A 25,237-nucleotide genomic window follows, 5' to 3' on the forward strand; every position below is an offset into this window, starting at 1 on the left:
TCCACTGAACCCTTGTCAACACCTCTCTGAGTGAGGCACCCAGACAGCACCCCCGGGTCTTTCCTGAATGCACGGATGATTCCGGAATACCCAGTGCCCAGCTTAGTGAGGAGGTGTTTAGAGGATGCTCCCTGAGTCAAATGTGTGATTTTCAAAGGGCCTGAAGCCCTTGGATTAAAGCATTTTAAACGTGCAGAGTTATATGGTTATTCATATATTATTCATCCAAGGAGCCTTGGAAGTTTTGCAGCGTAAGTTCCCTGGCATTCTGGGGCCTCGTTTGTTTTCTGTAATGAAAGCCAGTGCCCTTTCCTGTCCTGGCCTGTGTGTTCTTTACCTGTGTTCTCCGCATCATTGCGTTGAAGGAGGAGGGTGGGGGCAGAGGCCGCTTGAGCGCAAGAAAGCCTGGAAACCCAGGGGAAGGGTGGCGGGTCCAGGTCTGGGGGTCCCCGGATGCTGCAGTGGGGCTGGCTGTGGTCAGCTACGCCTGGCACCCCCCGGAGAGGAGGTCTGAGCGGTAATTTAGGGACAGCACAAAATCGCCCAGCACCCCCCCCCCCCCCCCCGCTGAGCAGCCACCGGGGGCGCGTCCCGAAGGGCAACGGGGTGGGGGGGGCGCCCTCCCTGTCTCAGCACCCCGCGGGGACCCCGCGGCCTGGGGGACAGCGTCCGAAGCCCTTCATCGCTCTGCCTGGCTGGCCTCTCCTGCCTCGTGCCCGCCGCTGGCGGCCCCGCCCCGGATGAGTCTCGCCCGTGCTGTGCACTCCAGCTGGGATGCCGTCGCTTGCGATCGAAGTCATCTCAACGTAAAGAAAAATGTCAAAGGTAAGAAGAGAGAAGAGCGCGCTCCTTTGTGAGTGAGTGAGCGTCTGCAGGGAGAGCACGGGTTCCAGAGCCGTGGAAAATGCCGGACTCTTCCTGGCAGTGGCCCCACCCCCTTCTTCCCACGGACCCAGCTGCCGGTGGTGGTCCAGACGCGGGGTGAGGACCTCTTTCTGTGGAGTCAGACAGGTGGGATTTAATCCCAGCCCAGCCACGTGCCAGCAACGGGAGCCAGAACAGGTTCCTCCAGGAGCCTCAGTTTCTTCCTCTGGGAAGTGGGAGGATGATGCTGTTCACATAAGACGCAGGGAGGTGACCCATGTAAAGAGCTGGCACATGGGCTGGCACATAGGACTCACTCCAGAGGTGGTCCTGGCAGTGATTTAGGGCTGGTGTTCAGGGGCAGAGCTGGACCCCAGTACCTATCTTGGGCTGAGTCTGGACTGGGGGCTTGTTTTACAAAGTCACGATAGTAGGTCCTTGAACTGGAGGCTGGGCTGTGGACTAATGACGAGCCACTTGGCATAGACTTCAGGCTCCTCAAGTCCCCCCAGGTTTGGGGGATGGTCTGTTCCTGTCTGTCCCCAGACCTGTGATAGGGCTGAGCTTGCAGGTGGGGACCAGCGAACCCCATGTTAAGTGCAGGTCTCCAAGCATCTGTCAGTCCTGTTCTGTGCTGGATGCTAGAATGACTCCCACACTCTGCCCCAGATGGCTCCCAGTCCAGTGGGGGAGGCTGATGTGCAAAAGTCAGTGACCCCCCTGAGTGATGGGATCTGCAGGAGGCTGTGGGAGGATAGGGGGTCATCATTGTTCTGAGGGTGTGGGTGGTCAGGGCAGGCTTCTTGGAGGAGGTGATGTTGAATGAGCATCAGTTTTAAAAGGTGAGTAGGAAGTAATTAACCAGGGTGAAGGGGCCGGGGAATGTGTGCACAGGAACCAGCGGAAAACCAGGCAGCGATGCGTGGGTCATGGGAGAAGAGTGGTGGGAACTGCACGCAGCTTGGTGTCCGGCCAGTCCCTGCTTTTACCTGTGGGACTTCTGGGTGAGCCAACCAGAGAGAGGGCAGTGCTCTCCATCTGGGAAGCGACATGTCCCAAGGCTGCTCGTGGTCAGCTCAGGCCTGAGACCCGAAGCTACACCTCCCGACATCTCTGCACCAGGGCCCCCAGCTCAAACTTCAGAGAAAAGAGGATGTCTTGGTCAGGCCAGGCTGCCACAACACGACATCGCAGACTTGGGCTCTTGAACAGCAGACGTTTATTTCTCACCGTTCTGGAAGTTGAGGAGTCCAATGTCAAGGTCTAAGATTACTAGAAGTTTCAGTGTCTGGCGGGGACTCCCTTCCTGGCTTTGGAGGTGCTGCCTTTTCACGGTGTCCTCGTGTGGCCAAGGAAGAGAGGAAGGGCCGTGTCCCTTCCTCTTCTTGTAAGGACACTAATTCCATCCTGGGGACCCCACACTCACGACCTCAAGTAACCTACTCACAACCCAAGGCCCCACCTCCAAATACCATCAGCGTATAAATTTGGGGGGTGAGGGGAACATGGTTTAGTCCATAACAGAGAGGAAGACCCAGCTTCTGGCCTCTTTGTCACCAGGCCTCTTAGAGCATTGTGACGTTGGCTTTCTCGTGTATGTGAAATTTGCTGATTGTACCAAATGTGATCAGCCACTGTTAACTCATGCCCTCAAGCCCCAGGCCCCTTGCCTGTCACCTGCTCATCATCCCCACGGATGAGGAGGATTGCACACTGCAAAAAACCTGTGCTTTGGAGAGGATAAAACACCCTCTAAATGCACATTATTGTTATTTTTATTACAGGCATCAGAGCAAAACCACCCGTTCAAAAGAGCTAATTTAGTTAGATCAGGCATAAGTGCTACTTGAGTTGAAAACTCATCTCCTTTGCAATATTTTCTTTTGGGCATAAATCAAGAGAATGGCTTTTAAAATATTTTTAGTACAAATGTGTTTCAATCATATGGTCAGGCACCTCTCAGCACACTTACCTATCAGGATCTCCATGTGATTCCGGAAATTGACTTGCCTTGACAACCCTGCAAACCTTTCTCTGTTCAAACCATATTTGATTTCATCTCTTTGGAAAGGAAGCCCGGAAAATCACGCACAACTTGGCATTGAAAATCAGGTGTCCTGCAGGATGGTGGAAGGTTCCACTGCAGACCTGACCTCTACGTGGAATAGGAAATCACTCTATGGTTTCATGGGGTGGGGGGTGGGGCTCTAGGAAAGTTCCCTCCCCCAAATGGCCCCTCCCATTATACACATGCTGCAAATTCCACCCTTGAACACACAACCCTCAGATCCTCCTGTTAAAGTTAAATGTCCCTGGAGGCAAAACACCTTAAACCAGAACTGATAAACCAGAAATGATAAACCACACAGCTGCTGACATTCCCTAGCCCGAAGCAGACATCACTAATCAATCAGGCACAGGGTCCTGTTAAGCCCTGATCTTAAGATGAAGGTGGTGGTGGTAACTCATTATATTTTTTAAAAAATTGTGGTAAAATACACATAACATAAAATTTACCATCGTAACCACTTTTAAGTGTATAGTTCAACATCGTAAGTGCGTTCACATTGTCATGAGATCATCAGCCCCATCTATTTCCAGAACTCTTTTCATTTTTTAAAACTGAAACTGTACCCAGTAAACAACTCCCCAGGCCCCTTCCCTAGCCCCTGGCGACCACCGTCACAGTGTCTGTCTCTGTGGACCTGCCTGTTCTGAGTCCCTCATGTAAGTGGACTCGTACAGTGTTTGTCTTCATGTGACAGGCTTGCTTCCCAGGGCACGTGTCCTCCTGGTTCACTCAGGGTGCAGCGTGTGTCAGCATCTCCTTCCTTTTTAAGCCCAAATAACATTCCATCGTACGGACAGACCACATTTTGCTTATTCACCCATCCGTTGATGAACACTTGGTCCATCACAGTTTTATACTTTGTTTTTGCCCCTTACAAACCCCCTCTGTCTCATTTAGTCCCACAAATGAGATACAGGCGGGCAGATACAGGACTAGCGGTAGTTGGTTTTGATGTTATTGAATAGTCAGGGCCCCGGAAATGCATGCTTTGGGGTTTTCCACGCCCTTCTTCTCCTCCTGGGGCTCCTGAGGAGGTTGTGCCCACTTCAGTGTCTAGACACGAATGCCCAGCACCGGAATGTGGGGTTCCCGTGAGTGCTGGGGCAGCACACGTGTCCAGGGTTGAAACCCCTATGAGACCTTCCTCCCCTGATTCTAAGTGGTGGACTCACCACTGGAGACAGGGGACATGGGAAGCCCTGTCCTAAGCGCTTACCCACCTGCCACCTGGACGGCACGGCCACAGGCAGATTTGCACCATGTCTGATATCCGGGCCCCTGCCCACCGGTCCATGTGGCCCTGTCACCGGCCTGAACCCTGACTAATGGGCGGGTGGGTTAAGGAGGGACTGAGCAGAGGATGATGTCCTTTCCAATGCTGCGAACCTGGCAGGGAGATGAGATGAGACGTGTTGCTGAGAGATTGGGTGGAGATTCGGACATTCAGGGACCTCCTGAGTCACCCAGGGAGTCGGCGATGGACTGGTGGTGGGAGTCATCTGGTCCTCAACGGGGACGAGCTCACCCCTGAGCAGGGCGTGGGGCTGCAGGGCTGCAGGGCTTGGGCCGCTGGTTGGCCCGAGGAGGAGGAAGATGTGGGGTGGGCTCTGGGCAGCTAGGGGAGAGCAAGGAGCAGGTGTTGGCTGGGTTGGGGGTGTGTGTGGAGGTGGTTGGTAACGTGGAATCATCCCTCCCAGGCATGTCTGCGCCCTAACCCCCAGAACCTGTGATGCTGTTGCCTCACGTGGCAGAAAGGACTTTGCAGGTACGAAAAAGTTAAGGATCTTGAGGTGGAGAGGTTGTCCTGGATTATCCAGGTGGCCCAAGGTCATCACCAGGGTCCTGCTGAGTGGGAGGCAGGAGGTCTGAGAAGGAGATGTGATGCTGACTGAGAGGTCAGACAGAGACAGATGGGAAGACGTCAGGCGTCCGGCTCCGAGCGTGGAGGAAGGGGCCGCTGGCCAAGGACGACGGGCACCTCTAGAAGCTGGAAAAGGCTCGGAAATGGATTCTCCTCTAGAGCTTTTAGAAGGAGCCCACCTTGCCAACATGTTGATTTTAGACTTCTGGTCTGCAGCACTGCGAGAGAATAAATGTTGTTGTTTTAGACACAAGTTTCTGGTACTTTGTTACAGCGGCCCTAGAAATCCAGGACACCTGGCCACTTAGAAGTTAGTCCCCCATCACCACCCTGTGTCTGACCACAGGGATCGCGCTCACCTGCCAAGTCAGCGTGGCTGGTGTCCCTGTGATATCTGGACTCTACGGACTTTCTCCAGAGTCAGGCAGACACGAGGCAGACCGGCAGCAAAGGGAAGCTGTGAGTCTTGGCAAAGGTGCAGAGTCTCTTGAGGTCCTGCAGGTGAGGTCAGGGAGCTGCTTCTGTCACAAGCAAATGGGGAAGGAGAGTCTGGTGGTGTTGGACGGCGAGCGACAGAAGAACGGGGAAGCGGCAAGGTGCTCCCCGAAGAACGGGCTGACGTGGCGAAGCCCTCGGCTCTGCTGGAGAAAGGGCCCGCTTTCACGGCTCTATTCGTCAGGCTTCTCTGGAGAAACAGAACGAATAGAATATATTGTATCTCATAAGAAATCTCATTTCAGGTGTTGGCTCACGCAGTTACGGAGGCTGAGAAGCCCCGCAACCTGCTGTCTGCAGCTGGAGACCCAGCAAAGCCGGTGCTGTAACTTGAAGGCCTGGGAGTCAGAGAGCGGAGGTGTAGGTTCCTGTCCGGGTCTGAAGGCCTGAGAACCAGGGCACCAAGGGCGGGTTGAGTCCCAGCTCGAGCAGCCGGACAGCGAACAAATTCCCCCTCCCTCTGCCTTTAGCTCTATTCAGGGCCTCAGTGGATAAGGCCCGCCTACACTGGGGGACCATCTGCCTTACTCAGTCCACCGCTGCAGATCTCTTCCGGAAACGCCCTCACAGACACACCCAGAAGTGATGTTCTGCTCGCTCTCTGGGCATCATGTGGGCCAGCCAAGTTGACACAAAAAAACACAGAGTGGAGGATGTTGTATTTCACTATCACAGGATTTTCTTAGAAAAAAATTACACCAGAAAATACCCCACTGCAAGCCTTGACCTCTATCTGACTGGTCCTAAAAATCAGCGCTTAGTCCAACTATATCTACAGTTTTGTTACATAGAGGACAAAATACGTTTATGTTCATAAATCTTGGCTGCATTTGTAAGACATCTGATGGAAGTAGAGTACACATCCTGCAGAGGGCAGGTATCATGAGGATACAGCTCTGCGATTTCTCCAGCTGTGTCCCAGCACCCAGAGCAGGAAGGAGAAGGTCTGCTCCTTGAGTCCCTGGAGGCCCTTTGTTCTTTCCTTTATAACTGCCCCCCCCCCGCGCCCCCGCCTCACCATGACATCATCCCGCCTCGCCATGACATCATGACATTCTGATTTCTGTTCTCATTCTAAGTGGTTCTTCTCCTGGACCGATTTTGCTGTGAGGACAGAGCCTCTTGCTCTGCAATGGCGAGGAGCTCTCAGTAAAGAGGGGCAGGCAGGGACCGTGGATCACGGATGCAGTATCCGCTTCTCTAGAAAAGACAAAACCATCCCTCAAACAGCTCTGACCGTCTCAGGGAGGAAGCTCAAGTTGATGAATCAGAGAGACAAGGAGGTTTTGACTCAGACAGGCTTCTGGTTCACCTGGACGGGGCCAGCCAGCCCTATGCCCGGGCTGGCGGTGCAGACACGCACAGGGCACGGACCCTGTCTGTGTTTCCTGAGGCTGCTGTAAACAGATGACCACAGGCTGCACGCGTGAAAACCAACGGGAAGCTATTCTCTCACAGTTCAGAGGCCGGAAGTCCAAGACCGAGGGGTGGGCAGGGCTGGTTCCCTCTGGAGGCTCTGAGGGAAACCTGTTCCAGGACTCTTTCCTGGCTTCTGGGGGTTGCTGGCCACCTGTGGTGTTTCTTGGCTTGTAGACACATCACCCGATCTCTGCGTCCATCTCCATGTGGCCGTCCCCTCTGTGTCTTCTTTTCTGTCTCTCTCTCTCTCTCTCTTTTTTTTTTAAGTTTTGGCCGCACCGTGCAGCATGCGGGATCTTAGTTCCCTGACCAGGGATCGAACCCTCACCCCCTGCAGTGGAAGCACAGAGTCTTAACCACTGGACCACCAGGGACGTCCCCTTTTCTCTCTCTTATATGATTGGATTTAGGACCCATGAGGATCTCACCTCCAGATCCTTAACTAATTCCACCTGCAAAGATCTTATTTCCAAATAAGGTCACATTCACAGGTTCTGGGGGTTAGGATTTGGACGGATCTTCTTGGGGGACACAAGTCAACTCACTACAGACCCTCACCCCCTAGACCAGCCCTCAAGGTCTGGGGGTGGGGAAGACAGGCACCCCAATAACCAGGCCAAGGCAAGGAGATGTGCCCCCGCGTGGGACCCCATGCTGGAGGAGGAGGACGTTCAGGACCGGAGGGACACGAGAGCAGGTTGTGGAGAGTGGGGGGGAACTGGGAAGTGGGGGAGGTGGCCAGGGGAGGCTGTTGCAGGGCGAGGGGGGCGTGAGCAAAGGTGCAAAGGAGCAAGGGGAGGTCGTCACCCAGAGGGGTGGAGGCCAGCTTCGTGTGAAGGCTTTCGGGCTGGCTCTGCGGTGCCGAGATGGACCAGAACAGGGGGAGGTGTGAGGACCAAGGTGGAGGTGAAGGGGGTGGAGCGAGGGCTGGGCTGCAGGCTGCGAGGGTTCAGACCTTCGCTCTGACAATTATCTGGTTACTTTATGCAATGCTCCCCCTCGGAGCCTCAGTCTTCCCATCTGTAAATCGGGCTGAGGATCACAGGGCCCACCCCACAGGGCCCTTGGGAGGGCTGAGAGGCTAGGTAAGAAAAGCAGAGGCCTTGTAGTTCCCGTCAGCTACTTGTACTATAATTTACCCCCTGTGCCCAGCAGATAACAGAGGCCACATGTGGGAAACACTGAAGAGATGGAGGTTGAACGAGTGAAGGATGAAAGTCCGAAGCACTTTTCTTTCTTTTTAAAAAACAGCTTTGTTGAGGTACAATTTGTACACCATAAAATCCACCATTTTAAGTGTCACATCCAGCGGCTTTCAGTACATTTCTAGATTCGTGCAGTCATCCCTCAATCCAGCTTTGGAGCATGGCCATCCCCCAAGCGGGGCCGCTTTGCAGTCAATCCCCGTCCCCACCCCCAGCCCCAGGCAACCACGGGTTTGCTCTCTGTTCATATAAACTGGCCTTGTCTGCACATTTGAAATAAATGGAATCAAACAATGTGTCGTATTTGGAGTCTGGCTTTCTCGCACTTGGCATGATGTTTCTGAGGTTCGTCCGTGGTGTAGCACGCCTCAGATATTCATTCATCCCCTTTCACGGATAAAGAGCGTTTCCTTGGATGCATCTGCCCTAGTTTATCTGCCGCTCATTCGCTGGACATGTGGGTTGTTTCTACTTTGGAGCTACTGTGAATGGTGCTGCTGTGAACATTCACATCCTCTCTTTGTGTGTGGGGGATGTTTTCTTTCTCTTGGGTGGATTCTTAGGAGTGAAATTGCTCTCACATCCCTGCGAGGTGGGGGCACCCTTATAGTCACCCCATTTTACAGATGAGGAGAGTAAGGCTCAGGGCATTGAGTGTGTTATGCAGAGTTCATGTTAACTTTTTAAGACACTATCAGCTTTTTTCCCTCTAAAGTGGCTATGCCACTGTATATATCCACCCCAGCAATGTACGCAGCTCTAGTTTCCCCATATCTTTTCTATGTCTTTCTTTTTTATTATGGTCACTTTAGTGGGGGTGTAGAATGATATCATTGAGTTTTAATGTGCATTTCCCTAATGACTCATGGTGCTGAATTTTTTTTATGTACTTATCCGTTTGCATATCTCCTTTGGTGGAATGTCTATTCAATTCTTTTGTCCATGTTTAAATTGCTTTTTATTTTTGGGGGGTCTTCTCAAGTTTTAATAGTTCATATATTCTGGATACAAGGCTATCCTTTACCCCATTGAATTCTTTTGCCACCTTTGCCAAAAATCAATTATCTAATGTAAGGCTTTATTTCTGGACCCTTAATTCTGTTCCATTGATCTATACATCTAGCCTTCCATGAAGGCCCTGATGTCTTAATTATTGAGGCTTCATAGGAAGTTGGAAATCAGGTAGAGAAAGTCTTCCAACTTTGTTCTTTTGAAAAATTGTTTTGGCAATTCTAAGTCTTTTTGCATCTTGATATAAAATTTAAGATCAATTTATGAATTTCCATTGAAAAGTCTAATGAGATTTTGGTAGGGATTGCATTGGATTTATTGATCAGTTTGTGGAGAATTACCTACCATCTTGACAATACTGAGTCTTCCAATCCATGAACATGGAATATTTCTCCATTTATTTAGCGCGTCTTTAATTTCTCCCTCTTGGCAATGTTTGGTAGATTTCAGTGTAGGTCTTGCAGTTCTTTTGTTAAATTCACTCCTAAGCACTTTGTTCTTTTGGATACTCTTATAAATGGAACTGTTTTCTTAATTTCATTTTTGGATTGTTTGTTTCTAGTATATGGAAATACAGTTGGTTTTTGTATAGGGATCTTGTACGGTGAGCCTTGCGAACCTCGTTTATTAGTTCTAGTAGTGTTTTCATGGATCTATGGGGATTTTCCACCTAAAGGATCGTGTCATCTGTAAATAGAGGTAGTTTAATGTTATTTTGAATCTGGATGCTTTTGATTATTTACTTTGTCTTATTGCTCTGGTTAGAACCTCCACGAAACTATTGAATAAAAGTGGTATACGCAGATGTCCATGGCTTATTCCTGATCTTTGAGGGGAAAGCATTCAGGTTTTTTGTTTGTTTTCACCATTAAGTATGATATTGGCCATGGACTTTTGTAGATGTCCTTGCTCAGGTTGAGGAAGTTCCCTTTTATTTCTACTTTGTTGAAAGTTTTTATCAGTGGGTCCTGAGTTTTTTCCAAATGCTTTTTCTGTGAGATAATCGTGTGATTTTTTTTTCTTTGTTTTCTTGATATGGTATATTACATTAATTGATATTTGGATGTAAACTAACCTTGCATTCCTAGGATAAATCCCACTGGATCATGGTGTAGAATCCTTTTTACATGTTGCTGGATTCAGTTTGTTGACATTTTATTAAGGGTTTTGGTGTCAATTTAATAAGGGATAAATTGACAAATAAATGAATCAAAAGTGTTTTCTCCTCTTCTATTTTCTGAAAGGTTTTGTGAAGGATTGATATTATTTCTTCTTTAAATGTTTGGTAGAATTCACCAGTGAAGCTGTGTGGGGCTGGGCTTTTCTTGTGGGAAGATTTAAAATTATTAGCTCAGTTTCTTTGTTGCAGGTCTATTCAGATTTTACATTTCATCTTGAGTCAGTTTTGGTAATTTGTGTATTTCTAGGAATGTGTCCATTTATCTAAGTTGTATAATTTGTTGGCATTAGTTTCTGTATGATTGGTCATGATACCCCCTTTCGTACTTGATTTTGGTAATTTGTGTGTTTTTTTTTTGTTTTTCCTTGCCCATCTAGCTAAGTTACCTTTTTAAAGAACCAGTTTTTAGTTTCATTGATTTTCTCTATTGCTTTTCTGTTTTCTGTTTCATTGATTTCTGTTCTAATCTTTCCTGTTTCCTTTTTTCTCTTTGCTCTTCTTTTTCTAGCCTCTTTATGTTACTTAAGACCTTTTTTTTTTCTAACATAGGCATTTAAAGTTATCCATTTCCTTTTAAGCACTGCTTTAGCTGCATGCCGTACATTTGCATATGTTGTAGGGATTTTTCATCCATTTCATAATATTTCCTAATTCTTTTGTAGTTGCTTCTTTGATCCTTGAGTTACTTAGAAGCATATTGTTCAATATTGAAATATTTGAGACTTTCACAGATTTCTTTCTGTTGTTGATATCTAATTTGAATTAGTGTTTTTGTTTTCTCTGGATTTGTATTCAGGAATGAAATTTGTACTCATGTGGTAGTTCTATCTTTAGTTTTTTAAGGAACCTCCATACTGTTTTCCATACTGGCTGCACCAATTTGTATTCCTACCAACAGTGCACGAGGATTCCCTTTTCTCCATATCCTCACCAGCGTTTGTTATTTGTAGACTTTTTGATGAGAGCCATTCTGACTGGTATGGTTATTGTTTTTATGGTGTATCTTTGTTCCATCCTTTTACTTTCAACTATTTGTGTCTTTGAATCTCAGATGTGCCTCTTGTAGATAGAATATAGTTGTATCTTGCTTATTTATCTTGCCTGACAATCCCTGCCTTTTGTTTTTGTTTTTGTTTGTTTGTTTTTTCAGATTTTATTTTACATATACATGTATCTATTCTCTTTCAAATTTTTTTCCCATTTGGGGTATTACAAAATATTGAGCAGTGTTGCCTGTGCTATACAGTAGGTCCTTGTTGGTTATCTACTTTATTTTTGTTTTTTAAATTTTAAATTTTTTTAAGCTCTTTATTGTAGTATAATTGCTTTACACTGTTGTGCCAGTTTTTGCTATACAACAAAGTGAATCAGCTGTATTTATACTTATATCCCCATATCCCCTCCCTCCTGCAACTCACTCCCACCCTCCCTATCCCACCCCTCTAAGTGATCACCCATCATCGAGTTGATCTGCCTGTGTTATGCAGCAGCTTCTCACTAGCTATCTATTTCACATTTGGTAGTGTATATATGTCAATGCTACTCTCTCACTTCATCCCAGCTTCCCCATGCGCCCCTGCCCGCCCCCCCCCCCCAGGTGTCCTCAAGTTCATTCTCTACATCTGCATCTTTATTCTTGCCTGTCACTGGGTTCATCTGTACCGCTTTTTTAGATTCCATATATGAGTTAGCATACAGTATTTGTTCTTCTCTTTCTGGCTTACTTCACTCTGTATGACAGACTCTAGGTCTATCCACCTCACTACAAATAACTCAATTTCGTTCCTTTTTATGGCTGAGTAATATTCCATTGTATATATGTGCCACATCTTTATCCATTCATCTGTTGATGGGCATTTAGGTTGATTCCATGTCCTAGCTATTGTAAATAGTGCTGCAGTGAACATTGTGGTACATGTTTCTTTTTGGATTATGGTTTTCTCAGGGTATATGCCCAGTAGTGGGATTGCTGGGTCATGTGGTAGTTCTATTTTTAGTTTTTTAAGGAATCTCCATGCTGAATCTCTGCCTTTTGATTGGGATGTAAACATCTATTCACATGCAATGTAATTTATATCTATGTCCTTACACGGGCCATTTTGCTGTTTTCTCTATTTCTCCTGTGGGTTTTGCTGTTGTTGCTATTGTTCTCTGGTTCTTCTCTTCTTCCTTTATTGTTTTCTTTTGTGTTAAATAAATATTTTTAATGTCCCATTTTAATTCTTTTTTAAAAAAATAATACATTTTAAATTATTTTCTTAGTGGTTGCTCTAGGGACTGCAAAATACACTTTAATTTGTCATAATATACTTCAGGTTAATACTAACTTACTTTTAATCAAATGTGGAAATTTTGCTCTAATATAGTTTCAATTTTCCCCCTCTTTGGGCTATGATTATCACATATATGTTACATTTTTAATGTTATAAACCCAACAACAAGAGTTATGATTATTATGAATGTCTTTTAAAGAATTTAAGAGAGTATTTGGAGAGTATTTTATATTAACCCTCATATTTACCATTGCTGGTGTTTTTTATTTCTTCTTATCAATTTCATTTACCATCTGGTGTTACTGCTTTTCAGCCTGAGGGACTTCCTTCAGTATTTCTTGTAAGGCAAGTCTGTTAAGCAATGAGTTTTGTCATTCATTGTTTATCTGGAAATGTCTTGATTTCATATACATTTTTTGGAGGATAGTTTTGCTGGATATAGAATTCTTAGTGGCAATTTTTGTTTGTTTGTTTCTTTAGCATTTTGAATATGTCATTTCACAGCATCAGTCCTCTGTTTTTTTCCTGTTGATCATATTGTTCCCCAATACCTAATAAGTTGGTTTTCTCTTGCTTCTTTCATGCTTTTCTCTTTATTTTTCAGCAGGTTGATTATGATGTGCCTAGGTGTACATCTCTTTGTATTTAACCTACTTAGGGTTTCTTGAGTTTCTTGGATGTTTAAAGATTTGCATCAGTCTTGAAAAGTTTTTTGGCTACTGTTTCTCAAGTGTTTTTTTCAGCACCAATCTCTCTTTCCTCTCCACCGGGATCCACATTACACATAGGTTGGTGTGCTGAATGCTGTTCTATGGGTCTCTGAGGCTCTGTTCATTTTCACCAATATTTTATTTCTTTCTGTTTTTCGTATTGATAATTTTTGTTACTCTATCTTCAAGTTCACTGAGTCTTCTGCCATCTCAAATCTGCCCTTGGTTCTTTTATATTATTACTCTTCCTTATTGAGACTCTTTATTTATTGATTTATTACTGTCATGCTTTCCTTTAATTCGTTGATCATATTTCTAATAGCTGCTTTGAAGTCTTTCACTACCAAATCCAATTTCTGGAGACTTCTAAAGACTTCCCACCCCCAGATATTGGTTATATTTTCCTGTTTCTTTGCATTTCTTAGTAATTTTTGTTGTCGTTGAAAACTGGGCATTTTAGGTTATATACTGTATCAACTCTGGATTTTGATTTCATCCAGAAGGTTTTTGCTGTTTTTTGCTTGTTCATTTGTTTGTTTGTTTAGCAACATGCATGGGTTAAATCTGTGAAATCCATCTCCCTTGCTGTGTGCGGCTGCTGATGCTGTTTTTTTTTTTTTTTTTTTTTAATTTCTAATTTTTATTTTTAAGTCTGGCTTTTGACCCCTGTTTCTGCATAGCTCAGAGGTCAGCCAGCATTTGATCAGAGGTCATTCTGAAATACCTTGAGCTAGTAAGCCTTCTATCTGCTGTCAAGACCTGTGTGTGATAGAGGAGCACATTCAAAATTTAGGCATTTTCAAGTCTGCCTGCCTTTTACTTTTCACCAGGCTGTGTATGTTTTCCATGTGCATACACATGGCCGTAAGGTCAGCTAGGAGTCTGTGGCTGGCTTCGGCCCTTTCCAGAGGCACACTGCCTCAGTCGTTCTACACAATCTCCAAGATGGTAATTTCTTTGGACAGTGCTACTGGTCATGGCCATCACCCACTGTTCCAAATGGTGTGATTTCCCTTCACCCCTGGCACTGCAGCTGCTGGTCCTCAGGGCCTGCCCCATTTTTCAGAATCTCTGTGTCTCCCCAGTTGCAATGGTGGTGTGGCAGCAGCCCTGGGCCAGAATGCTGCAATCTTCCACTGCTTGTACCTGAAGTTCAGCAGTTTTCAAGCATAAGCACTTCTCTGATGGTTGCATGCTCTTGGATGACTTCCAAAGTGTGGAAATGGTTGTTTTTGTCAATTTGTGCAGTTTCATAATTGATTTTTGGAGAGAGGATTTGCCAGCCCTTCACTTGGCCATAAGTGGAAGTTCTACCTCCCTAAAGTGCACTTTTGACTAGGAGTGTTGTGGGCACAATTTAGGTCCTTGAAAGGAGGGGGAAAGGGGAGATGGGGCTGGATATGAGGCTATAACTGTTGGCTTGAGTGGATGAGGCCTCATTTCGCAGAGGAGGAAAAAATAGTAGTATCCACAGGGAAAGGGATTTTCCCAAGTTCTTAGAGCTCACTCCATGCAGTACTGACATGGGACCTGGATCTCCTGACTGCCAATCCAGTGCTCTTTCCTTCCACCAAATTGCTGTTCATTTTAGCAGCTGTAGTTTAGAAGTCGGAATGTCTAGGGGTTTCCAGTGTAACAGGGCTGGCCATCCATCCATCCATCGTGGATTGAGTGCCTAGTGTGTGCCCAGCAGGGTGCTGGATAGTGAGGATAAGTGGAGAACAAACCCTGACACAGTCCCAGGGCTCATGACCCTTATGGTCTCTGAGTGAGGACACTAGCCTCAGGAAAAGGCTTTGCAAGAGCCATTTGGAAGAAGCATCCCGTGCTTCTCTGTTAGTCTTGATAAAGGCAGGAGTACTTTCCAAGGAAAATAGTGAGTTTTGATTAACCTCCAAGCTGAAATCCCTCAAACTATGATTTTCAACCACAGTTTTACTTGTGGAAAATTTTAGTTTTGAAAAAAAAGTGTACAAAACATTTAAATAAGTATCAGTTTCATATTCAGTAATTTCGCAGCAAAAATTTTGATTTCTGAAGTGAATCTTAAAGGAAGAATAGGGTGAGTTTGCTTTCAAAATGTTTATTGAAATTAAAGGCTTTGACGATCTCTGCTCCAGACACATCATCACCGTGAGGCCCTTGGCCTTACACAGAGAGAGTGTTACGGACCGGCGTGGTACTCAAAGCCTTGCCAGCTGCTTTTGGCTGCCTGTGCGATGCCAAGGAACCATATGGAAACTGAAAAATTCAGGAAAAATCTGGATGCCTTGTCTACATGATGACAAATAATCAGATATTTGGAAACAAGAGATTTTGGACTAAATCTTGTCATCCTCTGGGAATTCCTAAATACCACCTTGGAGGTATTACCTATTTTACCCCTTGTTCTCTTCTCTTTTTTTGTTTTTCTTTCCTGGGTGATCTCATTCAACAGTCATGCTCAAATCTAGGTCCCAGGCCCTGATACTCTGTGGATCCCCATTTCCAGGGCCTCTGGAGCCTCTCTGCCAGTGTGACAGTGGCAAATAGGGCTTGCTAAATGTCCATGTGCTCCTATATCTGCCGCCTGCCCTGCAGGTAGGTGGAGGCCGTCAACCCAGACTCTGGCTAATGGGATGTGAGTGATGGGGCGCCTCCCAGGTCCGACCCCCACACAACATCTTGTGTGGTTCTCTCTCCTCTGCCACAGCGACCCTGGAGGTCACATGTTCCAGATGGCAGGGCCACAGGATGACCAGTTGACCTGAATCAGACTTTGTGAGTGAGCGAGATGCACCTTTCTTAGGTTACACATCTGAGATTTGGGGTTCTTTGTTACTGCAGCCCAGCCTGGCCTCACCTGACTAATACTCCAGGATGCCCTGCAGACACCTTCTCCTTCAAATTTTGTTCCCTAATGAGGAACATGGCATCCTTGTTTCCCCAAATACCTCAGAGCCTCTTTGCCTCCTCCCTCCTCCCCAGGTTCTGGGGACCCACCTCTACCTTCTCCTCTCCTCCACTGCCCATGGTTCTGATCAGGTCTCATCATTGCTCTCCTGGACCAAAGCTGTGGCCCCCCAGCTGGTCACTGTGTCTCTCTTCTAAGCTCCAGCTTTCAGAAGCTGCCAGGATTAGCTTCCTGAAACACAAATCTGATCACGTTACTCCTTTTCTGAAAACCCCAGAAGGTTCTCTTTGACCTCAGGAGAAGGCAAAAACCAGTAGGCCCTGGGCCTGCTTTCTCCTCCAGTCTGACGGCCACGGCTCCGTCCTGCAGGGGCCAGGCCCACGTGCCCACCCTGTGTGGACCAGGCACCTTTATTCCTCTGGGTCCCGACTCATCATTCAGGACCTACTCAAATGTATTTTTTTCTGACATCAACACCTCAGGCAGAATAAATTCTTCCCTCTGTCTCTTCCTCCGTGCTCAGCACATATTTCCATAATAGCCCATGTTCTCTGGGGTGTTTGTGCTGTTAAGCAGAAGTAAAGAAGTACAGGGTCAGAAAGTTGGGGGAAAAACTGAATTAATCAAAGTCAAACAGATTTTTAAATTGCAGAAATTTTCTGTCCTTAATAAGTACATGTCACAGGATAGAGTCAGGCATTTCCTAAACCACAGATACATTTCTGCAGGGTGTCTCATTGGGCTCATGTCCTGTTGAAGTTCTTACGTATCTCACCCCCTCATTCCACACGTGGGGAGACTGAGGCCCCGAGCACACAGCAGTGGGTGGTCAGGCTGAGGAAGCTGGCTTCCCGTGGGGCTGCCCTGCGGGCAGAGGGGGGCCCCTCCCCTCAGGGACCCCCACCCACCAAGCATCTGCGGGCCTTACTGCTCCGCCCCAGCCTCGGGGAACATTCTCCTTACGAATGAACACGCACTGCCTCCCAGCCGGGGTGTTTGGGGGTCTGGACTGAGTCTTCAGAGTGGACTGTCACGGACCACAGATGAGGTGTCTGTGACACAGACGGGACTTACTGTGGGTCATTCTGTCACTGTCCCCCACGCCGGCCTTCTCTCTGCAGCGCACCCCACAGAAACGCCCTTCTGAGCATCTTATAGACACACATTTATCTGCATGACAACCGATGCCCATTCTCACTGAACACACGAGGAGACAGAGGGATGAAGACATCCAGCGACTCATCTGCAGGGCTGGACCGAGGTCAGCTCCGGCCTCGCGGCCGCCCCCACTCTGAACTCATTTCCCCTGAAAGAACAAACGCTAATTACACACTGATGAGGCAGGCGCTTTCACACACAGGACAAGCGCCTGTGAGGCAGGTGTTGTCAGTGTCCTCACAGCCATGTCTGAAACATGACCGTGAGCGCCCGTGTCCCGAGAGCTGCTGCTCTCCAGCTGTGTGATCCAAGGCAGGTTACTTAGCCTCTCTGGGCCTCTCTGTATCTGAAATCAGTATAACTATGCACCAAAACACTGGCACGTGGAGGCAATTGGCACGTTCTGCCCCTCCCCCAATTCCAGTGAACCCTGGTGTGAGGTGTGGGGGTGGGTGGAGGGGACTTGCCTTCAGCCCCGTGGGTGGGTGAGGCTGACGGAGGCTGCGCCCACCGAGGCTGGGCCCACCGAGGCTGGCTGTGTCCCTCCCTTTTCCCTCCACCCTGCTTTGGTCCCTCCGTTACAGACATTCACGGGGCTCCTACCGCAGGCCAGGGCCTGAGCATTTGGCCTCAGTGGTGAGACTCCGGCCTCTGCCGTCTTCCCCAAGGATGGTTTCTGTTTGGTTGTATGTCACTCCCAAGTCCAGCCATCCTCCCATCCGCCCTGCCTGCTACAGTGACCAAACTGGGCACTGGCCCCAGATGGACCGATGGGGGATCCCACTTCCCTGGGCCCCTGGGGGCCACTTTCCCAGGCCTCCCCTGGTGCCCGTCAGGAGATGACCAGGTACCGCAAGTGCTCCAAGGCCCCGAGGGCTCACTTCTGAGTCACACTCCAACCCAGTAAGAGCGGGGTCTCTGGGGCGGCACCCTTGCTTTTCCTGGCCAGTGCTGGTCCCTGCCCCTGCGCTGTCCCTGCAGTGATTTGTGTGACAAAGTGGGGAGCCGTGGGGCTCAGGGCAGCCCAGGCTTAGGCGCTTCCCTGATGCCCAGGGTGGGCTTGTCACTGTCTCACTGGGAGCCTCGGTCTCACCGGTCTCAGTGGAGCTGATGACCATCCCAGCCTCACAGGGTCAGGAGAATAACAGATGTGAAAGCCTAGGCAGAGGAGCCTGGTGTGGGGGGCACCCCAGGCCCACCCCCCTCCCCAGAGCGCATTGGCTCATACGGAAGCACGAGCCCATGCGCGCTACCAGCCCCTTGCTGCTGGTGGAAACGTGGGCAAGCCCCTCTGCCTGGTTGTGCGGTGCCGCAGGTTCTTCCTCTGTGACAAGGAGATGGGGATGGACCCCTCCCCGCAGGTGTGGGGCGGGGGGCAAGGTAACCCTGCAGAGCACCTGGGGCAGAGCTGGTGGAAGCGTTGCAGTCTCTGCTGCAGTGTCGTTGACCTGCCCGTCCCCACTGCTGCCGTTGACCTCCCCGCGGCCGGGCGCTGGTTCTGGTCATCGCCTGGCCCCCGACACCGCGGGGGATGCTCCACGGACCGGGGAGCCCCGCTCTCACTGCCCCTGCCCTCCCTGCCCTGCACTCAGCTGCCCTGAAGCTCTTCGCCCCCTGGTTCCTCTAAAGTCCCCCGCGCCCTCTTCCTCCAGCTCATGCCACATGCTGCTCCCTCTGCCAGGACCCCTCTTCCCTGTCTCTCCACCATTTCCTGTTTATGCCTCCAGGGATTTGGTCTGGTTCGTTCCCTGCTCTCTCCCTGGGGCCTGGACTCATGCCAGGCACACAGTAGGTGCTCAGTAAACATTTGATGAGCAGAAGAAATGAACCAAGCCGTCCGCAGGCACTAACTGTGGGGCGTCCGTGATTAAAGAGAGCCCTGATGGCCGGGAAACGCTGATTGTCATCTGTTCTCTGTCCAGTTTGGGCCTCCTGCCTGGCTGGCCTCTCACACGGCAGGGGCTTGGCGGCCCACAGCACTGGTGCTCCGGGGATGGAGATCCCTGCCTCCGTGAAAAAGCGGCCACCGCCCCCGCCCCCACAGTGCACCACCCACGGAGCTGCCCCTGCCTTCTCCCTGTCTCCCCACCCTCTTTGGCTCAGGGCGGCCAGCCCACCGTCTGTCTCCCTTTGGGGCCTCACCTTCCTCCTCCGTCTGGACACGTTTCCCTTTCGTCTCGGGATCAGACTTTTGTCCTGGTCCGAGTTCACATCCCCACGAGCTGTCCCCGCTGCCTTCTCCCCGACAACCTGGTAATGAGACTGTAGCGCTGGTCCTTCTCAAAACCAGCACCTCTAACCCTTGTCGTTCACCAACAGTCATTGGGAGACTTGTCTGCAAGTCACCGCTGCCCCCCTGCCCCGGAGCAGGTACAGAACTTCTTAGTGTCACTGGAGGCCGAGCTGGGCAGCTGAGGGAGTGGCCAGGGCTGCCCTCTGTGGAGCCCAGCACCCCAAAAACCTGTCCCCTCAGTCTCCCTCCTGCCTGGTCCCCCAGGGTCCCTGGTGAAGGTGGCTCATGATTCCTTGACCCTCGGAGACGGGCCCGCGTGGGGAGCCGTATCTGTTGAGCTTTGTCACGATCATAAAGATAAAGTATTATCACTAGAGACCTTTGATAATTTAAAAAAGCTTGAGGCTTTTAATGAGCGAGTGGTCTGATGAAACGTTGGAGGGACAAAGTGTTTCTTCTCCTTTTCGGATGGGGAGGTGTGTCGTGGAACGGGGACGCAAGGGTGGATCCTGAAGCTAAAAGATTTGGCCGGGGGCTCAGGGGCCCCCACTCACCTCTCGGGAAAGGCACCGTGTACCGTGGTCCAGCCGTCGGTACGCCAGGCACCCGGCATCTGTTCTTTCACGAATCCTTATAGGAAGCTGTGCTGCAGGCCAGGGGCTCACGGCTGGCTGCACACCTGCGTCACCTGGGAGCTTAGAGATGCCCCCTCAGAGGTGGAGCTCGGGCATCAGCATTTTTCTAAAGTTCTCCACGTGACTCGAATGTGCAGCCTGGGCCCAGAACCGCCGGGTGTGTCAGAACCACCCAGAGGGCGTGTTGGACACAGACCAGGGCCCCACCTCGGAGTTTCTGGTTCAGTAGGTCTGGGGTGGGCCCAGAAACCAGCATTTCTAACCAGTTCCCATTAACGCTGATGCTGCGGGACCAGGGATGACACACTGAGAGCCACCGAGTCAGGGCCGCGCTGGTCCCGTTTCACAGGTGAGGCAGTTTGTGAAACAGAGAGGTGACGTTGGGCCACGCTCAGGACACCCAGTTGGTACATGAGGACGAGGGCCTTTGACTCCTTCGGGTAAATTACTGCCCCCGTGTGCTTTCAACTTCCTCACCTTTAAGCTCGGGGAACTAGTACTTACCCTAAATGGGCGTCAGAGGGTCACTGAGTTCTTCCACGAACAGTGCCTGGCCCAGGGGAGACGCGCAACATGTGGCGTTTTCAGGTATTATTGTTACTATTACCCGGAAGGGTGAGTTGAAGGGCATCCCCCTCTGAGCAGCCTTCCTCCTCAAGCCCCAGGCAGCGGCTCCCCTTTCCTTTATGCCCCCAGACACCTCCCTGGGAGCACCTGCTTCCCTGTTCTCACTGTCTGTTCACCCGTGCACCTCCCCTATCAGACCGTGAGCTCGCCAGGAGCAGGACCAGCCCTGATTTGTCTGGAGCCCTGTGGCCTGCGTGGAGGTGAAGACGGAGGGTGGCCGGGGCTGCTTTCTCTATCTTAGGATCTTGTTGTTGTGAAGATCGGGTGTTACAGACCTGGAAAGGGCATTCCATGCCCCCCGATGCCAGGCGCTGAGCCCCAGTGTCCACACGTGGCCCGCCTCCATCAGTGTTCATTCCCGGACACCTGCTGAGCTGTCCGTCACCTGGTGGGCACCGCAGACACTGCCTCTGTGGCTTCCGGCGACCCCTCTGCACTGGGGGTGTGGGACAGGATGCCTAATCGAAGCTCTCCTTTGTTTCTACTCTTGCCCATGTGTTTCTCTTGCATCCGTGTCCCCGAGTCCCTGACGTGAGTCACTAAGGAGGGTGAGCACAGAGGGTGGAGGGGTGAGATTGGGGGGTGGGGGGAGGGACCCGGAAGCAGGCTTCCCTCCACTTCACCCTCCTCCATCGCTGCCCGCCGCCTGTGCCCAGCCACCCTGGCCTGGACAGTCTGATCCTGGACAGTCGTGTCCTAAGTGCCTTCCTGCACCTGTCCTCCCAGCGGCCAGAGTGACGCGATAAGAACACCGCTGGTCTCGTCCCCTGCCTGAAACCCTCCAGAGGCTGTGTAGCAGTCTGTGAATACAAATCAAGCCCGGCAGTTCCTCCTCTGAACACCCAGCTGCTCTGCGCCGGGCTGGGGCTCACGTGCTCCCCTTCTGCTGGGATGGCTCTTTCCACCAGGCCCATGCTGGGCTCTCTCCCTCTCAGCTCAAAGGTACCTGGCCCCTAGCACCCCCCCATCGCCATCCCACGCCGGCCTTATTCTCTCCCGGGTACGGAGCCCTGTCTGGGTCCCCCCCACCCCCATCTGTCTATCTGCAGGAAGATGGATGCTCCTCCCCCCACAGGGGACTCGTCTGTCTCCCTCATCCCTGTGGCCCTAGGTGCAGCAATGTTTGTGAGCTGGGCCATCCGGGGGAACCACAGTGTCTCTAGATTTGGATTCAGAGAAGGGATGCATCAGTGCTACTCTTCCCAAGGCCTTGCGGCCTTTTCAGGCAGCTGTTTGTTCTGGAAAGAGCACTGGTGCAGCATCAGGGCCTTGCATTCCAGGCCCGGACCCTCTCCCCAGTCTGTTGGGACGTTAAGCAAATCACTGATGATGTGGCCTCGGTCTGAGCCTGGGGGTGGTGTGTGTTCACCGTGTCCTCCCTGCCTGGCTGAGCGCTCTCCAAGCCTCAGAGGGGCAACCTGTGCAGACCCCTGCCCGCATGGCAAGTAACGGGCGCGCAGTGGAAAGCACGCCATGTTGGGGCCAGAAAACCTGCCTGGAGTCTGGCCTCTGACTCTGGCCAGGTGGCCTCGGGCAGTCACCACTCTGTTTCCTTGTCTGTAAGATGGGAACAGCCTGGCGGTGAGAATTAAATAGGATAACCTGCCCACCCCAGAGAGCAGAGGCCTTCTCTTCCAGGACACAGCCAGTCCCTAGGAAAGTGCCCAGCACATAGTAGGTGCTTGATGGCTCGTCGCTGTCAGGGTTTCTTGAGGACCGTACGTAGAGGCCTTCCTTCATTTAAAAACGAGACAAAACAAACAAACCAAAAAGCCACTGGAAGAGACCTTAGAGATGGTGCAGCCCCCTTGCCTTTACAGCCGGGGCGCTGGAGACAGCCAGCGTCAGGGCCTGTTGGTGAGTTTGTGTCTAAGCTGGGACGGACCCAGCTCTTTTCCCACTGCTGTGCCGCACCGTGGCCACCAGCCCTCGTGGGCAGAGTTGGTTTGCTTGTAAGCTTTTTCTAGTGCCACCCCCCACCCCCTGCTTTGCCTCGGCTCCCCTCCCCTCAGCCCTGCACTGACCCCATGCTGTTCTCCGCTCCCTGTGCTAGACCAGATGTTCCCACAGCTGCCGGCTCCCCCTTCTCTCCTGACCCTGGGCCTGAGCTGGAGATTTAGACTCTGACACATGGAGAATTTACACCATGGAGGGGGCAGGGGCACATTCCAAAGGCGGAGGCTTCACAGATCGCCAGGCCTCCGTCCCCCACCACTGCACTGGGCACAGGACGAGCACAGTCTGCTATTGGATGTGAATTTGGGGTGAGCCTGGGTGAGCAAGCAGAAGAGGGAGCGCTGGGTGCCTCAGCTCTTCGGGGGTCAGCAGGAAGCCCCACTGTCTTTCCCGAACGTTCGAGGCTTCGCTCCTCTGCCCTGTTAGGCTCTTTGACTCTGTTCTCTCTCTCTCTGGAGCACAGAGGCCCAACTGGGAGGTGAGTGTGACAGGGACGCCGAGCCTGAGGGTTTTCAGCTAAGGCAGGGGCCACTGGTGAAGGGGAGGCGAGGGGCCACGGGCCTGGCAGACGTCGCAAGCTGACCCTGACCTTGGCCTTGCCTCGGAGCATCTCCTGCTCCTGTTTCTTCCCTGAGGCCTGTGTGGAGCACATGGTGGGCGCTCAGTGGAGTTATGTTGAAATCTATCTAAAGAAGATTCATGACCTTGGGTGGGGATTTTGTGCTCTGAGCCTCTGTTTCCCCACTCTGCACTGTGGCTTGCCAGCCTCTGAATGGGACGTTGCCCCGCCGGCCCAGTGTCTGTCCCTACTACGTTCAGGGGCTGCCCCCTTGGTGGCCCCTGGGGTTGGGACATAAAGCCACTGTCTGCAAGTCCTGAAGCCTAAGCCTCCAGGTCGTCTGGAAGCTGTCGTAGGGTCTTCGCAGTGCCCCTGGCTGCCTAGAAGGCCTCCTCTCCGTCCCCAAGGTGCCAGGTTCTGTCTCCCCTGCTGCTCCTTCAGAGGCTCCTACAGGAGACCACCTCCCCACTTAGGGTCTGGCTTCCTTCTGGCTCTCTGGGTGATTCTGTCCATGAACCTGTCCGCTTGGGTGTGCTCTGTCTCCCACATCAGACTCTCAGCTGCTGGAACAGGCACCTGGCTGTGTCCACCCCCAGATCGGTGTCCCCCAGTGCCTGGAACTTGGCTGGCCCGCAGTAGGTGCTCAGTAAATACCGGAAGAAAGGGAGGGAGGAAGACAAGAGGGCGGGAGGGGAGGGAAGGAGCGCGGGAGGGAGGAGAGGGGGCTCTGGCCTGTGGCCCAGGAGGGTGGGGGCGCGCCCCAGGACCTCCAGCGCCTGACTCCTGAGCGCCGGGCGCCCGCTCGGGCGCGCGCGGGGCCGGCCGGCAGGTGGCGGTGCGCCCTCGGCTGCGCTGGTGGCGGCGGCGGAGCGGCGAGTCCCCTCCTCCCGCCGGCGCCCTCCCCTCGCCGGCTCCTTTCTCTGCGCTCTCGCTCGCGCTCCCCAGCGCCCTCCGCTCTCCCGGCCGCGGTCTCCCTCGCCCGCGCCGCCCCGCCGCCGCCCCTCGGCGACCATGGCGCACCGGGGACCCCCGCGCGCCCCGAAGGGCCCCGGCCCCGCCGCCCGAGCCCCGAGTCCCCGGGCGCCGCCGCCGCCGCGCTGGCCGCGCTCGCGGCCGCTCCTGCTGCTGCTGCTGCTGCTGGCCGCCTGCGGGGCGGCGGGGCGCTCCCCCGAGCCCGTGCGCCTGGGTCCCCGCGCCCGGCTGAGCCGGGCGCCTCCGAGCCCTCCTGCGGGGCGCGCGCTGCCCGGCGGCGGTGAGGACCGGCAGGCGCGAGGCGCGGAGCCCGGCGCCCCGGGTCCCGCTCCGGCCCCGGGTCCCGGCGAGGACGGCGCCCCCGCCGCGGGCCAGGGGCGCTGGGCGCGGGCGGCGCCGGTGGCCGGAGCGGCTTCGCGGGCGCAGGTCTCACTCATCAGCACGTCGTTCGTGCTCAAGGGGGACGCGACGCACAACCAGGCGATGGTGCACTGGACGGGCGAGAACAGCAGCGTAAGTGACCTCCGCGCGCCCCCCGCGGGCCCTGCCCCGGACACCTCGGTGCCCCCACTTCCGGACGGCCCCGCGGTCACCCGGGAATTCTTGGAGACTTGGGGACGCGAGTCACCTCGGCGGCGCCCCTACTGGCCCCTGGCCACCGGTTCCTTGGGAAGAGGTCCCCAGATATGTGAGCACTCCGCCTCACCTCGGGGGACATTTCCTCTGATTTCCGAGACCCTGAGCCACCTCAGGGACGCCCCCACTGGCCTCCAGATCGCAGGTTGGGGGGGGTGTCTCCGGAGGTTTCCGGACCCCGGCCATCTTGGGGCGCCCCCAGGCCCTTTAAGATCACTCCCAACTCCGCGTTGCGCCTCGATCGCCTTCAGACTCCACCTGGTCCACCCAGCGTTGCTTTGGGATTTTTGGTTCCGTGACCCTCTCCACCCTGGGCTACCCGGGACCCCGCTCGTGGCAGCTCCACGGGCTCTAGGACTTCCCCGGTCAGCCCGGCATCTGATTCTGGGACCCTCGATTCTGGGGCCACCCCTCTCCCCGCGTTCCCGTACTGCGACCGGCGACTGCCTTGAGGACCCGCCGCCTGACGCACCTGGATG

The 25,237-nt window shown here is 52.0% G+C and overlaps 1 protein-coding gene across 1 annotated transcript in view; it reads left to right on the forward strand.

The window, feature by feature from the left end:
* Positions 1 to 24,161: 24,161 nt before the first annotated feature.
* The window catches only part of SORCS2 (sortilin related VPS10 domain containing receptor 2), a 489,055-nt gene continuing 487,979 nt past the window's right edge, over positions 24,162 to 25,237 (forward strand). Inside the window, exon 1 of the mRNA XM_057705965.1 lies at positions 24,162 to 24,635. Within this exon, the coding sequence (XP_057561948.1) occupies positions 24,162 to 24,635 (474 nt within the window). The remainder of the gene's footprint in view (positions 24,636 to 25,237) is intronic.

This window comes from Hippopotamus amphibius, chromosome 13, assembly GCF_030028045.1.
Source record: "Hippopotamus amphibius kiboko isolate mHipAmp2 chromosome 13, mHipAmp2.hap2, whole genome shotgun sequence".
NCBI lineage: Eukaryota > Metazoa > Chordata > Mammalia > Artiodactyla > Hippopotamidae > Hippopotamus > Hippopotamus amphibius.